Source organism: Sorex araneus, chromosome 2 (genome assembly GCF_027595985.1).
Source record: "Sorex araneus isolate mSorAra2 chromosome 2, mSorAra2.pri, whole genome shotgun sequence".
In the NCBI taxonomy this organism is placed as follows: domain Eukaryota; kingdom Metazoa; phylum Chordata; class Mammalia; order Eulipotyphla; family Soricidae; genus Sorex; species Sorex araneus.
Genome location: NC_073303.1, coordinates 11,038,178 through 11,054,548, shown reverse-complemented (window position 1 = coordinate 11,054,548; position 16,371 = coordinate 11,038,178). Strand labels below are relative to the sequence as shown.

Sequence of the window (16,371 nt, the reverse complement as noted above, 5' to 3'; positions counted from 1 at the left end):
GTGTTCGCCTTGGGTCACACTTCACCGCACAGGCATCACAGATTTTTTTTTTTTTTTTTTTTTTTTGCTTTTGGGTCACACCTGGCGATGCACAGGGGTTACTCCTGGCTCATGCACTCAGGAATTACCCCTGGCCGTGCTCAGGGGACCATATGGGATGCTGGGATTTGAACCCGGGTCGGCCGCGTGCAAGGCAAACGCCCTACCCGCTGTGCTATCTCTCCAGCCCCGGCATCACAGATTTTATACCATCCCCTCCCCCCCAACAAAAGTAGAGAGGACGTCCCGTGAAACCTTTGTCAGTTCTACAGCAACTTTGGTCTGTAAACCCGGTGTGATGGCCACGCAGTGCCAGGGCTAAGCAGTGGAATGCTCTCGAGGTGGTGCTTACGCCACCTGGCCACCTGACTGGCACTCCGGGCCTTGGTGCTCTTATGTCTCTTAGCAGGGTACACTCTGGGGTTCCTGCCTTAGTTGGGTTTTCACCTCAACACCTTGGAATGCCCATCGGTGCTGGGTGGGTGGCACCAGCCCCTGAGCTCTCCGCCTCACGCTTGTGTCAGGCACTTTCACGACTGAGCATCTCCTGGCATCCCCGTCTCCCGGGCTGGAGCCATAGCACAGCCGGGAGGGCGTTTGCCTTACACGTAGTCAACCTGGGTTCAATCCCCAGCCGCATCTCATAGGGTCTCCCCAGCACTGCCAGGAGGGATTCCTGAGTGCAGAGCCAGGAGCAACCCCTGAGCATCACTGGGTGTGACCCGAAAAGTAAAAAACAAACAAACAAACAAACAAACCAGAACTTGGGTGCATGCACCCCTTGGAAGGTGAGGAGCTTCGGGAGGTGTTTTTTGTCTCAGTGGGGAAGGCCGAGAGGACAGCCCTGGGGCCCTGCAGCTCCCCCCCACCCCACACCTTGTGAGACCTTGTTAGACCTTGTTAGACTGCACTTACAGGCATGTGGGGAGCTCTTAAAGCACCGGGGACCAGGAATCCCGGAGAATTTGCCAAACCAAGGCAACGTCTTTTGAGACGAACACTTCTCTTGGGCATAGCAGCATCTTGTAGACGCCCTCCCTGCAGTGTAGCCAAAAACTGTCACTGTTTCCCCGGAGGGACTGCCCGTAATTCAGAATCCCAGGGAGCTGTGCAGAGCCCAGTTCTTGGAGTTTCCCCCAAGCCCCCGAGACAGTGTGATTCGTGAGGGACCCCTGGCTGGAGCATCACACCCAGTGGGTGATGGTTCCCCAGGGCTTGTGCTCCTGGCCTTGCTCCCCAGCGTGGAGCTGGCTAAGACCAGCTTGTGCCCGTGGGATTGTCTCATTCCTCTGAGGGGTGAGCTGGGGTCCCGGGGAGAGATCCGTCCCTTCTAGAGGGTCATTTTCGGAGACTTGATGCCATCGGCCCTGTGACCTGTGTCGTGGGACAGACAGAGGGGATTCTGCATTCAGACTCAGGGTTCAAGCCGGTAGGTGGCTCAGAGGGGCACTTCACAGGCTTTGCAGCAAGGATTCCCAGGTTCAATCCCAGGCACCATCTGGTCCCCTGAGTACTGCCAGGCTTGGTGTTTCCATCCCAACCCCCATCCCGCCGAGGCCCCCCAAGAAAACAAATGAAAGATTCAGGCCAAATCCCTGGCACTGTTGTTCGCTCTGCCAGCCCTCCCTCTCAGCCCTTTAATAAATCTAACCTAATAAATCCATCAGACTGACTTCTCACATCCTGTCATACCATGGCCTCACTTGTTCCTAAGTCCCTTCCGGACAGATTGCTACCCTAGTAACAATTTGCTACCCTAGTGACAATTGCTTTGCTACCCTAGGGACAATTGCCGACTGATATTCAGAACACGATTCAAGCTGGTTTCAAGGAGGAGTTTATCTGTGATGATCGCAGTTTCGTTTTAGTTTGCAGTTAGGTGCGCTGCTGGGTGATTTTCGTAGGAAGGGCACACCGGTCAGGTTTTGCATCTGTGATGGGCCTACGCCCCTCTCGGATAGCCTGGCAAGCTACCGAGAGTATCTTGCCTGCACGGCAGAGCCTGGCAAGCTCCCCGTGGCGTATTCGATAAACAGTAACAATAAGTCTCACAATGGAGATGTTACTGGTGCCCGCTCGAGCAAATTGATGAGCAACAGGATGACAGTGACAGTGACAGTGATGGGCCTACCCCACGGCAAACAGGAGAATGTTGTGATGCCGTGTTTTGTCCACTGCTGCCAGAGGCAGGATGCTGTTGGCATTTTAAAAAGTGAGATTGGTGCATGGCGCTTGACCTGTGATGCAGGAAAGCATCCTTCTTTGCCTGGGCTTTACTCATGGCGCCTACAAGTGTTTAGTGCCACGTGTGGTGTGTTTCTCTCTAACCTGTGTGTTCCCCCCACCAGAGCACTGTTGCTGGGCCTGGCTTGCAATCATAACTTGAAGGGCGTTTCTCTGGATCTCAGCAGCTGTGAGGTAAGACAGAGGCCAAAGAGATAATGGGCTGGAAATCATTTTGTCTTTCTGCTGGGAAAAATGTGATGCTGTGATTCCTCATTCTAAGAGAAGCAGAAAAACACGCCCTAGAGAAGTTCCTGACATTCTGTATGTGGTGAGTCTGATGAGAAAGTACACATGAAACATTCAGGAAGCGTTGAAGCGTGCCTTATTATTTTCTGTATTTCTACAGTCTAGGGTGTAGTGATGTGTGTGTGTGTGTGTGTGTGTGTGTGTGTGTGTGTGTGTGTGTGTACGCGCGCACGTGCCCCCTTTTCCATTCTTGGTGCTGGTTGCTTTAGTATTTAATGATGAAGCTCTGAGCTAGAGAACCATAACCTGGCTCCCCCTACGCCAAACCATGAGGAATGTTCTGTCCAGCGTCCCTTGCTGGGAACGGAAGTGTCAAAACCTAGGTTGGCCTCCCTGAGAAAGGGAGCAGCTGTCGTGTAACTCGTTTTACTTTTCAGTCTCTTGGTTTAAAACAAGAAAATGAAGACGTTTCTCACCATCCGAGCAATTCTGAGCCTGGCCGTTTGAAGAAAACAGAGAAAAATGGAGATAAAGGCCACCCTAATTTAGCCGATCCCCAAACTTGGACCATCTGAAAATTCTCAGGTGGTGCAATGAGTAAGAAATACCCTCGAACCCAGCACCTGGCTCTCGGCAGAGCCTGACTTGATCCGGTGCGTCACAGGGCACAGGAGTCTCGTCTCTTCATTTCTCTTCCTGGGCCTGCCTGTGGGTTTGCTGTGTTCTTTCCAGAACACCCTGGACATGAGCCTCACGAGTGGTGAGTTCCAGCTGGGCAGTCCTGGGTGACGTGCTGAGGTCACCCTCGGTTACCTCGCCTGCAGGATGGAGGCTGTGGTCAGAGCGAACCCCAGTGGGTTGGCAGAGGCCTGAAGGAAGTTCTTTAAGAAACACTTTTCAGTAGCGTTGGGAGTGGTGGAGGCTGTTTGCCTTTATTCTCTGTCTTTCTGTCTGTCCTCCTGAGACAACCTCAGCCTCTTGGGATCTGGGACTTTCCTTCTTGTTGTCTGGTTGTTAATGCTGGAGGCACCCTCGGGAACACATGACCCCCCAGTGCCTGGGGCTGTGACTCAGTTGACTTGGGACAGTTTCCCAGCTAGGTTGGAACTTTGAGCCGTTTTTTTTTGTGTGTGTGTGTGTGTGTGTGTGTGTGTATTAGTTCAGTGTTTCTCTCACCAAGGCATTATACCAATACTAAATATTAAAGTTTCACCTCTGAAAATTTTAGAAAGTGATAGATTTAGAAATCATGCCATACACATTGTTAGGGTCGGATATTTTAAAAAATAATTTCTTTTTATTTTTGCTTTTTGGGTCACACCCAGCAATGCTTAGGGGTTACTCCTGGCTCTGCACTCAGGAATTACTCCTGGTGGTACTCAGGGGACCATATGGGATGCTGGGAATCCAACCCGGGTCTGCTGCGTGCAAGTTAAATGCCCTACCCGCTGTGCTATCACTCCAGCCCCTAAAAATGAAATTTGAGTTGGAGAAAATACCAGCTGTGTGCTGTGCTGGTCTTCTTCAGGGGTGGGGTGTATCGAGCCATTTTATTGAAGGATCTCTGGGGAGAGAGTGGAAAGGAAAGAAGGATGATGAGATTCAACGTCTTTGGCTGGGCAGGGATTTCTCCAGCTTTATACTAAACCGAGAAACCCACCAGTCTTTTTATGTTAAGCAAAGAAAAGCTTTTATTTTTTAAAAAGTAAAGAAAGCAAAAAAAGAAAAAAGAAAAAAAATTCTACAAACTTATTTCTGCATGAAATTTTCATGTGTAAGCCAATGCTGTTTTATTTATAAAGACTATAAAATAGAAACCAGCTCTGGTAATAGGAACTAATTAGTTTGTTTACCAGCATTTTATTAAGGAACATGCCAACAAAAAAGCCATTTTCCCCCATTTATGGGAGAAGAATAGGGCTAGAGAATGGCTCTATCAAAGTAAGCCAGTTGGCATAAACATGGTCATTCTATTCAATCAGACTGCTGAATTAGCAATGACCCACATGTGGTTTTACTATTATGGTTAAATATCACGACTGCTATGAATAAAATATCTTTTAATTCTGTGATCAAAACTAGAATGGACATAACAACAAAGAATCCTGTTTTTAAAGGACAGAACCAAAATGAGGGTTGACTCTCCTGATTATTCTGAATAATACTGGTACTTATTAGAATATTTTCTTATTCACAAGTAAGTTTGTGAGAGCTGTTTACCTAAAGAAGATTATTTTATATTGCTATATGGCTTGTGGACTGGAGCAATAGCACAGTGGGTAGGGCGTTTGCCTTATATTAGGCTCACCCAGGTTCGATTCCTCCGTCCCTCTCAAAGAGACCAGCAAGCTACCGAGAGTATCCTGCCTGCAGGGCAGAGCCTGGCAAACTCCCCATAGCATATTTGATATGCCAAAAATAGTAACAACAAGTCTCACAATGGAGATGTTACTGGTGCCCGCGCGCGCGAGCAAATCAATGAACAAGAGGATGACAGTGCAGTGCTATATGGCTTGTACTTGAATTTTCTTTGTGATCCTATTGGGACTAACTGTTTTAGGCAGAATCTTATTAGGTGAAATGTGTAAGGCCAGTTTGTGTGGGGTGGGCGGCGGTGCATCTGGACCATAGCATGGATGATTAGGGACTGTTTCTGCTCTGTGCTGAGGATGACCCCTGGTGGGCATCAGGTCACCATGTTCAGTGCCAGGAATCAAACCGGGATCAGCCGCCTACAGTTCACTTCCTACTGTCTTCCTGCCCCTAGACCAAATCTTTCATAGGTAAAAAAGACAGACTCAAAGTTTTCAGGGGACTCAACCCATTGGCTAGCAGGCTTTTTCCTCTGTATTTTCTTTTAAGTTTATTTTATTGGTTTTGGGCCACAAAGGTGGTCAGGGGCCACACCTGGCTCTGTCCTCAGAGCTTCCTCCGGTGCCTGTGTTCAGGGCCATGCTTGGGGGTACTGTGCAGTGTTGGGGTTCAAACCACTGTGTGAAGCGATGGTTCAAGCAACCATCACTCCATTCTAGGCAAGCAACATAATCCTTGCATTATCTCTCCAGCCTCTTTATATTTTTCTTAACTAAGACAGGAATGCGGGAGAGATTATTGCCAGTGGTAGCACTGGCCATTATTCTGTCACTCCAATTTTGTCTGTTTCTTTATGGATTATGCACTTACAGGATGCTGTGGAGATGAGGAATCAGTTTTCTGTTCGCTCACCATACATACCATAGCTTGAATGACAGAACTGCCAGCATTTTTTAAAGTCACAAGTTTTATTGCTGCACATAAAGATAGATGAAACAAAACATTTTTTTCAAAATTTTTGTGCCTTGTCCCTTTTTTTTTTTTTTTTTTTTTGGTTTGGAATGAGTATCCAAATTTAACTTGCTTTCAGTTTTCTTATTTGTGTGACAAACCTCTCTCCTTTCTGGGGTTCAGTACGATTCATGTAGAAACCATAGCACTTTTTAAATCACTTGGTACTTGAGCATTTGTATCGCTCACTAGAAGAAAGACATTCATAACTTGGAAATTTTAAAACAATTTGTGTGTGTAATCTTGTCTCTTCAGTCTCTTTATTTACTAAAGTAGACACAATCACCTCCACTTAAAATACTGATCGGTATCGTGAAATAATCACTTCCCCTTCTCTGATGATCAGAGAAATGGCTCCATCTGGGAGTAGTGGGAAAATGCAAATTGTCCACATCACCTTTAGCATCTTGGGAAGTCATTTCCACAGGGATGACTTCTCCCCCAGAAAGAGTGACTGACAGTCCTGAAAGGTATAGCAGTTTGCGATGTTGACACTTTGTGAGTATAGCGCCCCCTGCAGGTACTACTAAACCATCATCCTATTCACACCAAGGATGCAGAGGACAAATGTGAACAACCTTGCAGCTTGCAATCTCTCTCTCTCCCCCTCGCTCTCTCTTTATGTTCTAATGTTTTCAAATGCACCATCAAGTCCACTATAAAACAGCAACTGGCCACTGATCAATTCTGAAATCAAGTTTGTAGACGTTGTCATGGAAAGTCAGTGACCATCATTCCACTTGGTGGCTGAGTTTGGGGAAGGGGAGAGGAAAGTAGCCCGAAGTAGGAATTAAATAGATCTAGATCGGAATTTTAGAATAACTTGGCTTCCGCAAAGTTGTTTTGTTCTTCCCATATGCTAGTTCCTTTGCTGTTCATTCTCACCTCTCGTGGTGAGTTAAGCTTGGAGTATTTCAGGGTATTTCTGTATTCCCTAGAAAGAGGGAGGCATCTCACATTTGTCAATTTGAATGAGAGAAGAAATCCACTTTCTGTGCTTTTTTTGAAAAAACGCCGTGCTTTCCTGCACTACCTACATCACAGAAACACCTTCAATCTGAAATGCGGGGCTCTATTCTTTCTTATCTCTAAGGGCCGAGTAAACAAGTTCTGAAATTAGCCTTACTCTGAAGGATAATTTCTCTACTTTAAGGGGAAAAAAGAATTCTGTGTCGCTTAAGGTGATTCGGATCCTTTAAGTTATCATTTCCTTTTCTTTCCCTTGGGCTTCTGGTAGCACAGAGTGATTTCTGTAGGAACACAGCTCAGGGACTCACAGGAGGCAAAGCAGAGACAGCCTGGCCCCCAGCCTGCCTCAGCCACTTGTTTGTGGAGTGACTTGAGTGACTGGCCTCTGGTCAGCCACTCTTCACCTGTGACACGGGGTCATGCTCATTGGTCAGGGTAATACGTGGCCGGATGCTGAGTCTAGCGTGTGAGTCTTATCTGGGGAAGAAGAGAATGACGGTGGAGGAGTCTGGGGGAGTTTAGCCACACCCAGTGCTGCTCGGAGCTTGCTCCTGGCCATGAGCTCAGGGATCACTCGTGCTGAAACTCTGGGGACCTTAGAGGGTGCAGGGGATTCAACCTGGGTTGGCAGTGTGCAAGGCAAGTGCCCTACCCGCTCTATTACAGCTCCAACCCCGGTAGAGAAATCTTGTTTATTTATTTATTTGATTTCTTTTTTTTGGGGGGGGGGAGAGGATGACACCTGGCGATGCTCAGGGGTTACTCCTGGCTCTGCACTCAGGAATCACTCCTGGCGATGCTCAGGGGATCATATAGGATGCCAGGGATGAACCTGGGTCCGCCACATGCAAGGCAAACTCCCTACCCACTATGCTACCAGCCTGCGGTAGAGGAATCTTACTTCAATGTTAGAAACGACAGCCTAGATCAGTACTGCCTTTCTGAAGACTTTGATTTAAAAGCTTTAATTTCTTTTCATTTTTATTATATCACTTTTGGGGCACTGCCTTCAGAGCTGTTTTCAGCCTTCCAAGAAGAATTAGTCTTAGCAATTTATCACCCGGTTTTTAGACATAAAATCCTTTATGGTCCAGACTTGCCTATGAATGGCTGATGACTGATCTTAATTCCCTCTCAAAGGGTGAGGATTTAACATCCTCGCAAATGTTGTTGTGTTGTCTGCAAGGTTATCCCAAAGGAAGTGTTTCAGAACCAGTGTACAGGATGGTGGTGATGTTGGCATCTGATGAATTTTCCCCGTGTGCCCGTCTACCTGGAGGAAGCTGTAAATCTGTATTCCAAACTGTGCTTTAAAATCTTATTACTTTACACCTCCACAAAAGAATAGATAAGTGTTGAGACTAAATCCTCAGAGCTTAATCTCCTTCCCAGTCAGAGGGAGAAATCGGACACTTTGGAGGAGATACAAAGGCTTCGGCTCAGGTGAGGGGGGATTGGTTGCAGGCTTGGGTGCAGGAATTTCCCAGCATAGGATTTCATGATTCGTTGCCAGGTGCTTTGATGATGAGTAGAAAAAAGAGCAGAGACGATAAAAAAAAATTGTGATGAATTGGTTATCACCGAAGGTGTGAGTAGAAGTGTTTGAAGCAAACCTGTTCAATTTGAGAATCCTTCGACCTGCTTTGAAGTGAAAAGGCAGGTTTGTGGGGTCTGGTTAGCATTTTTGCTTTATCACTTGTGGATCACTTTCCTATGATTAGGTCACGACTAGAATGGAAATGGAAAATGTGATTTTACCACATGAAGCATATAGGCAGTTAATATAATATGCACAACTATTTGTACTTAAAAATAACTGTGTCTACCTGTCTCTTTTGTTCTAAATTGTCTTTTGGCATCAAATTCAATCAGAATCAGAAAGAACCTTTTGAATGGGATGATGTCTCTTTTTTTTTCTTAGAGGATCCTTTATCATTCACAGTTTTATGCCAGAACATTTTCTGAATAAATATGATATTTTTTGTATCCCTGCAGAAGATAGATCATAATTTGGCATGGTTGTTTTTATTTAAATCTGTAATATTTGCCATGGCTCTTTAATGGCTAGTGGTTTGGGGGAAGGAAATGAATCATTACAAGTTCTCTGTAGATTTGAGGTTTCCTTATTGTTTTTTCTGAAGTATGGACCTTTGAATATTATCTATAACTATTTATTTAAACTTGGAGTATCATCTGAAAGGTTCCACCTTACTTGAGTGAAAGGATATTTCTCTCTTAAAAAAAAAGGGATTTTATTTTTAACATTTCAAAAAAGTATTCACTGATTCAATCACATTTACTCCCCTTTGATCTTGCTTTCTTTTAAATAATGCTAGTGTGTGGGATCCAAATGAGGGTAATTTAAAAACCAGTTTTACATGCACACAGGCAGACACAGCCTCTAATTATGCAAATTCATTTAAAAGGATTTTCATTTACTATAATGGAAAAGCTTTTACTGTTTGGGGAAAGCTTTAGCTTTTTGGGAATTTGAAGCGTCAAATAACCAGTGAATTCAATTGCAGGTTCTTGGTAACCGAAGATCAGTTATTTTCTTATTTAACTTTCTGATTTTTGTTTGGGGAGCAAATTTTATTTTATTTTACTTTAAAATTGATTTTTATTAAAAACACTGTGATTTACAAAATTGTTCATTATAGAGTTTCAAGCATTTAGTGGTCCGACACCACCAGTGTGACCTTTCCTCTACCAATATCCCCAGTTTCCTCCCAATCCCAATCTGCCCCCTTGGGCACATAACACATTTACCTTTATAGTGCTTATTCCAATAAAACTTTAAGAAGTGGCAAATAAAATGATCAGAAAATAAATCAGAAAGGGCCAATTAGTGATTGCTACATGACTTTTACCTATGTAAATAAGAACATTAAAATATATTAAAATATATTTAGTACAATATAAAAAATGCCTATTCTTATTTACATATATACATTTTCAATTCTGGAATCAAAGTATATTACCTTAAATTTTATTTTATACTTGAATCTCATTATGGTAATAATTATGTATTACCTGCCATTAATACTTTTGTTTTTTGTTTTTGGCTTTTTGGGTCACACTCTGCAATTACTCCTGGCTTTGCACTCAGGAATCACTCCTGGTGGTGCTCAGGGGACCATATGGGATGCTGGAGATAGAACCCAGGTGGGCAGCGTGCAAGACAAACACCCTACCCGCTGTACTATCGCTCCAGCCCCACCATTACACTTTTAAAGCAATTCTGTGTTAATGTATTTTGGAGTCTAACATGAAATAGATGAGTCCTACATAGGTAAATTTTCCCCTTGCACTTTGTATAAACACTGTGGTTTACAAAGTTGTTCAGGATGATTTGTTACAGGCATTTCAGGATTCCAGCACCAAATCCCACCACCATTACACCTTCCCTCCAATTTTCCCAACCACCCATTAAGCCCACTCCCATAGCAGGCCTTCAGTAATTTATTTTATATTGCTTTGTCATCAATAATTGGCGAACAGAATGATCAGATGATGTTTCCTTAGAAGAAACTTAGTGTAAATTGTTGTATCTCTCCATGGAGACACAGAGTCCTTGTATGAGAGATTATGTTGTTGCAGGTTAAGCCTTCGCTGTTTACGTTTTGTTCATCTGAGACTGGTTGCCTTCTACTTTATATCCCACCCTATCTGGTGTGCTACTACTGATTTATCAGTGTTGTCGAGTTTGAGATGTCAGCAAATTTTAGTTAGAAGCTTTTTCTATTTTTTCTTAACCTGTCTCTGCCTTCTGACCCTGAATGTTGATAGAGATTTTAGTTTCTTGCGTTTATTATACTTACTGCTGATAATGATTTTTGTTTTTATTTCCCCTGGGCTCTCTTAGCTTGGCCATTGTGTAAGTACTTTATGTATCAATATTTTAGGATCTACTGATGTATTTGATTGTTTTCATCAATTAGAAAATGTTTTGTGCATATGTGATAGACATATTTGCTATTAACAGCCAAGGATTTTTATACACTAAATAGACACAGCTGAGTACATAAATGTCACCTGTATTTTCCATATCTACAAATGGAATGTTTTTTACTATAGAATAGAATGTAGAAATTTTCTTGTAGAAACTTTACTTCTCAACAGAAAAATCACTGACAACAAATAGTAAATTTTTAAATGCGCCTGTGCTAACATTTATCTTAAGAACATTTTTTTTTTCCCATGCTTGAAAATCAAATTGGGTTTCTTTGAAGTGTTTGCATAAATTAGTTTCTGCCTCAGCTTTGACATTGCCTGCTTTTACATAGCTACTTCTTTAGGATTTCACCAGCTCTGGCCTGAGGCAGTGATTCTCATACTTACTTGTGATTGAAGAAACTGTTTTAAAATTTCCCAACTTATCCTAAACCAATGCCTTTGCAAGAAATACTATAGAAATGAATTGCTAGAGAGATTTTGAAACACACAAAAATGCGCTTGATTTTTATTATTAGATGTGTTGGAGTAGAAGGGAAATTTCCCTCTTCTCTCGGGTTCTTCCTGGACTGATTAAGTAATCAAAACATCATCAAACAGACTCGTTGGAGAAAAAGATTGATTTATTATGTATGTACAGGCAATCTACATAGATTGTGAAGGTTCTTTTTTCAATTGAGAAGACAGAGGTATATACTCTGAATTATAATGAATGAGATAGGGGTCAGGGGCATTAAGGAATGGGCTTTTGCTCACATGCCCAGAAGAGGTTGAAGAGCTAGTACAGGAGGTTTTGCCTTACTTTGCTGCTTTTTTCTTCTTGCATGCAGCCACCACTCCCTTCTCCTGAGCAGCCCCCACCATTCCATCCCCGGTATTGACTATAGTCTCCTGAGCACCATCATGGGTCACTCCTAAGCACAGGGCCAAGAGTAGCCCCTGGACACTTGCCAGGTTTTTTCTTTCCAAAGGGAAAAGAAAAAAAAAAGGAGAGGATGACCCATGATAAAAAACAAATGCTTTGTAAATGTATATTTGCCCTATCTCAGGAGGTCATAGATAAGTGTAGACAACTTTCTGACACTTGGCCTCTGTGTGACGCTTCCCTTGTAAATTCTTATGTGTCCCCCTCGAATAATCTGCTGTCACCATCAAAAGTGAAACAGATTGAATTTAAACACAGCAGCAGAATATTCCTGAATAGAGGTCATAGTCATCTACACAGACCTCTACAGAACACATAAGCAGCTAGAGAAATTGGTAGGTTTGGGCCCAGGGTATCAGAAAGTCTTTGCTTTGAAACTTGAACATATTGAAAGTTGTACCTTAAGTTATAATTTTTGTATGTGTGAGGGCAGGGTTTGGGCCACACCTGGAAGTGCTCAGGGGATCATATGTTGTGCCAGTGATTGAACCAGGGTTGGCCACATGCAAGGCAAGGTCAATTTTTTTTTTTAATTTGAATTCTTTTTTTTTTCAATTTGAATTTTTCTAGGTGAGTAAAGGAGCTACTGTATTCTTTAGTGTATAACAGATTCCCAATGAATGGTTGTTTTTCTTTCATAATTGGGTGCTGAGTTTATTAAGCAAAGACATGCAAAGTTGGGAACTGTTGCATCTTGCACCTACTTCATGTCTTGTAGGAACTTAAACACTTACTGAAAGAAAACAAATACTCACATCGATTCATTACTTTTCTCTTTGTGTTTTTTATTTGCAGCGGGGAGAGGATTTGAGCCACATTTAATGGTGATCAGGGGCTCTCCCAGCTCTGTGCTGGGGGTGTCTTGCCACATCTGTATTGGGGATAAAGTGGGTCTTGCTTCACTCAAGGCATGCACCACTCCCTGTACACTTTCTCTCTAGCCCTCTCTTGAGATAGGGTAGGTGATATGAGAGTAATGATTTCTTTTTGTTTCCCTAGTAGAACTATAGATGTTTTGTTTGGGGGCCACATGGGGAGATGTTCAGGGCTTACTTCTGGCTCTGTGTTGAGGGATCATTCCTAGAGGTGCTCAGGGGACCATACGGGCTACCTGGGATCAGGTTGATCATGTGCAAGGCAAATGTCCTACCCATTGTATTATCTCTCCTGCCTGAGAACACCTATAATAATCTTTAGTCTTTTTTCTCCACCTGTGGTTGTTTTTTTTTTATAAATAATGTTGCATTTTTTTTAATAAGTGATGTTATCCTCACCTGTCATAACCATGAACCTTCTAAACCATTTCTAGAAAATAGTTAGGAGTTGGGCCTTCTAAAATGGGTTGACTTCCAACGTTGGTTTTGGTTTGGGGTCATACCAGGCAGTGCAATGCCCTTGGAGAGGGCAGTGGGGGCCCCTCTTGGCACCTTGGGCTCTTGAGCTGCTCTGGGGGGTGCTTGGGGGGACCAGGTGCAGCTGAGACTCATCCAGGCCTCTTGCATGCGAAGCCTCTACTCAGCCTGTTGAGGTATCCCTCCAGCCCCCAAGTTTGTCTTCATCGTTTCCTTTGGTTATTTTCCAAATACATGGGTGTGGGGAGGAGTTCTCACTTGAAATCAGTAGTAGTGCAATGGACCAGTTCCTTAGTCAGATATCACAAGATCATTGGGTTCCCAAAGTCAGACATGAAGGAAATTCTTAAGGGGTATGACCACATTCATTTGTTGTTGCCGTTGTCCCTGATTTTTCTCTTTTCCCAGGGATTTTCAGTTTTGTGTGGTTTGGGGAAATCCAACAGTGACTAGCAGTTGGTTCCACACCCTTGATAACAGCTTTTTAGGAGTTGATAAATTTTTTTCTTGGTACTAAATTTAGGACTGTGTCTCTCCTTAACATTTTGGTTCCACCCTGGGTAGGTGAAGAGTTCACTTTTCGATTGTGGTTTGTGTTTCTTTAGCTGAGATCAGGAGGTGCCCAAGTACTGGAAGGCTGCATTGCCGAAATCCACAACATCACCAGCCTAGACATCTCCGACAATGGTGAGTGCGAGACCAACGAAGAAAGAAAAGTGCAATGAGAAGTCAGTTAGCCATAGGGAATAATCTTCCAGCCCAATCTAAATGAAACATTTGTCAAAGTATCACTCCCCTTCTTGATTGATAGGACTTTTAGCTTTAAATTAATTTTGATGATGATGAATGTGTGTGTGCGTGTGTGCGCGCGGTGGGGGGGTGGGGAGGTGTAGGGATCGAACAAAGGCCTCACACCTACAAGGCAAGCACTCTGCTGTCAAGCCACATACCTGGCTGGTCTTTGAAATTTTATTTATTATTATTATTATTTATTTATTTATTTATTTATTTATTGCTTTTTGGGTCACACCCGGAGATGCACATGGGTTACTCCTGGCTCTGCACTCAGGAATTACCCCTGGCGGTACTCGGGGGACCATATGGGATGCTGGGAATCGAACCTGGGTTGGCCACATGCAAGGCAAAGGCCCTACCCGCTGTGCTACCACTCTAGCCCCTAACCTTTGCATTCTGGATAACCCCCAGATAACCCCCCCCCCCCCCGATTTATTCAGAAGCTCATTTCCTTTGCTTCATTCTGTGAACTGAAGTTGCATACCAGTGAACAGTATATTGATATTTTCCCCAACCAAGTACTGGAGAAAGAGGAATGTTGGTGCTCTTATCTTTTCCCCCTCCCTGCTGACTTTGCTTATCCACTGATGGCGTAAGGGACTGAGTGAAGTCTTTGTAGAGAATGCGTTTATCCTTGTGTGACGATAGGACTTGAAAAAAGGCCCCGCATTCCTTTGGATACCAAGTGTTCTCCCAAGATGGTAGCCATCCAGCTGCTTGTCACCGTTGCCTCATTACATTCCAGCGGCGGGTTCATTTCTTTAACAGGTGTTTTGATTCTTTACTTACTCTGCTTCTTTGCAGGTCTAGAATCTGACCTGTCAACCTTAATAGTGTGGCTCAGTAAAAACAGATCAATACAACACCTGGCGTTAGGCAAAAATTTTAATAACATGAAATCCAAGTAAGAGTTTTGAATTTTCTTATATGACAATGATGAAAATAACCAGCCTCCTGAAAGCTTTTGACTTGATTCCCACTCTCCACATCTTTAAAATCTCTTTAGAAATCTGACCCCCGTGTTGGACAACTTAGTACAGATGATTCAAGATGAAGAATCCGTGAGTATTACCATGTGTTTTTATTATTACCAAGTGTTTTGTTTTTTTGCCACGCTTACAAATCCTGTCCACTGGGTTAATGCTAGAATGTCATTTCTGATGATCTCACCTCATGTGCCTTTTATATTGTTATTTTTAATGTAATAGTATTTATCCTGTATTATATTCATAAGATGTATTTACATTGGATTCACTAGGCCGGGGAGAGAGGACAAGGGCCCAGGGTGCCTGATTTTCCTGCCTGTGACCTCCAATTTGGTCACTGACAATACACGGCCCCAGAGCACTGTGGGTTGTGGCCATGGTGATGCCTAATACCTCAGGGGCCAAGCAATACCAATTCATTGGGGCTGAGCTTGAACCATCTGTCTTGGCTGGTCTGAGCATCACCAGTCATAGCCCTTGAACTCCCAGAGCACAGCTTAGAATCCCCTCTCCAACCCCAATTAAAATAACTGAATAAAAATGGCTTCCTTTTCAGTGCATTCCATCCATCACTAATTAAAAGAAGGTTGTTACTAATAGATGTAAAGAAATACCAACTGACTTGTAAGCCCACATTTTCATAAGCATTCCTATTTCCTAACTTCAGCCCCTACACTAATCTGCAAGCAAGAATTTTTACAATCCGCTTGACTTTCTGACCTTAGATCATGCCGAGAACTGTCATATTGCTCATTTGAATTTCATCTAGTAATTATGTGGAATTATAAGAGCCAGCAAGTTGGCCCCCATCTTGAATCGCTCCTTGAGCTCTATTAGGCCTTTTTATGTTTTGATTCCCTTTAATTGCTCCTTATCTACCCTTGGTTTAGGGTAAAAGAACTATAATTTTAAGGAGTATTGCATTTGGCTGCTCTTTAAAATGCTTAAGGGGGAGAAAAGATGTCTTATGGACAAAGAAAGAAGCACTCCGTCATTAATTCCTTTCATTCTCACCTCGTCTCCGACTCCTTACATTTCTCTTCTGCTTGTTGATGTTTTGCTCTTCTCCTATCGTAGTTCAGTTTGCTCACCGGGCTCCGCTTCTAGGTTCCTAAAATCCAGGTCACTTTGTGTTCCTACTATAAATATTCAGCTTACTCATGTTTTGTCATAGCTGGTCTTGTGAACCATGATTGGCTTTCTGTATTAATCGTGTCAGACCTAGCATATTTAAAAATATATCATTTTTCCTTTGGACTTCAAGCAGACTAAGCAAATTCCACAGTGTTTCTGAGAAAGTTTGGGGCATGAGAAGTGGAGGGAAATGGGAACTTTTCTTTTTTTTTCCCTTGGCCCCTTCCCTCTTCGAGAAGCAGGAGAAAATTCTGTTTTGTTTCTTTGTGGCTTAGATGTCACTTCCATCGGTGGGTTAGAAGTGAAACTCATTAGTATGTAATGAATTCAGACACTTCCCTATGTCCTCATTTACTAATAAACCCCAGATTTTTGTTGCTCTTCTACGGGGTTATTAAAATTAGGAGCATAATTAGAATGC

General features: G+C 43.2%; 1 protein-coding gene across 9 annotated transcripts in view; it reads left to right on the top strand.

Moving 5' to 3' along the window:
- Window positions 1-16,371, top strand: part of CARMIL1 (capping protein regulator and myosin 1 linker 1) — a 349,297-nt gene that overhangs the window by 221,010 nt on the left and 111,916 nt on the right. For all 9 annotated transcript variants that reach the window (XM_055126005.1, XM_055126002.1, XM_055126001.1 and 6 more), the window contains exons 17-20: window positions 2,388-2,457; window positions 13,641-13,722; window positions 14,635-14,734; window positions 14,837-14,891. In XM_055126005.1, coding sequence (XP_054981980.1) covers window positions 2,388-2,457; window positions 13,641-13,722; window positions 14,635-14,734; window positions 14,837-14,891 — 307 coding nt within the window. The remainder of the gene's footprint in view (window positions 1-2,387; window positions 2,458-13,640; window positions 13,723-14,634; window positions 14,735-14,836; window positions 14,892-16,371) is intronic.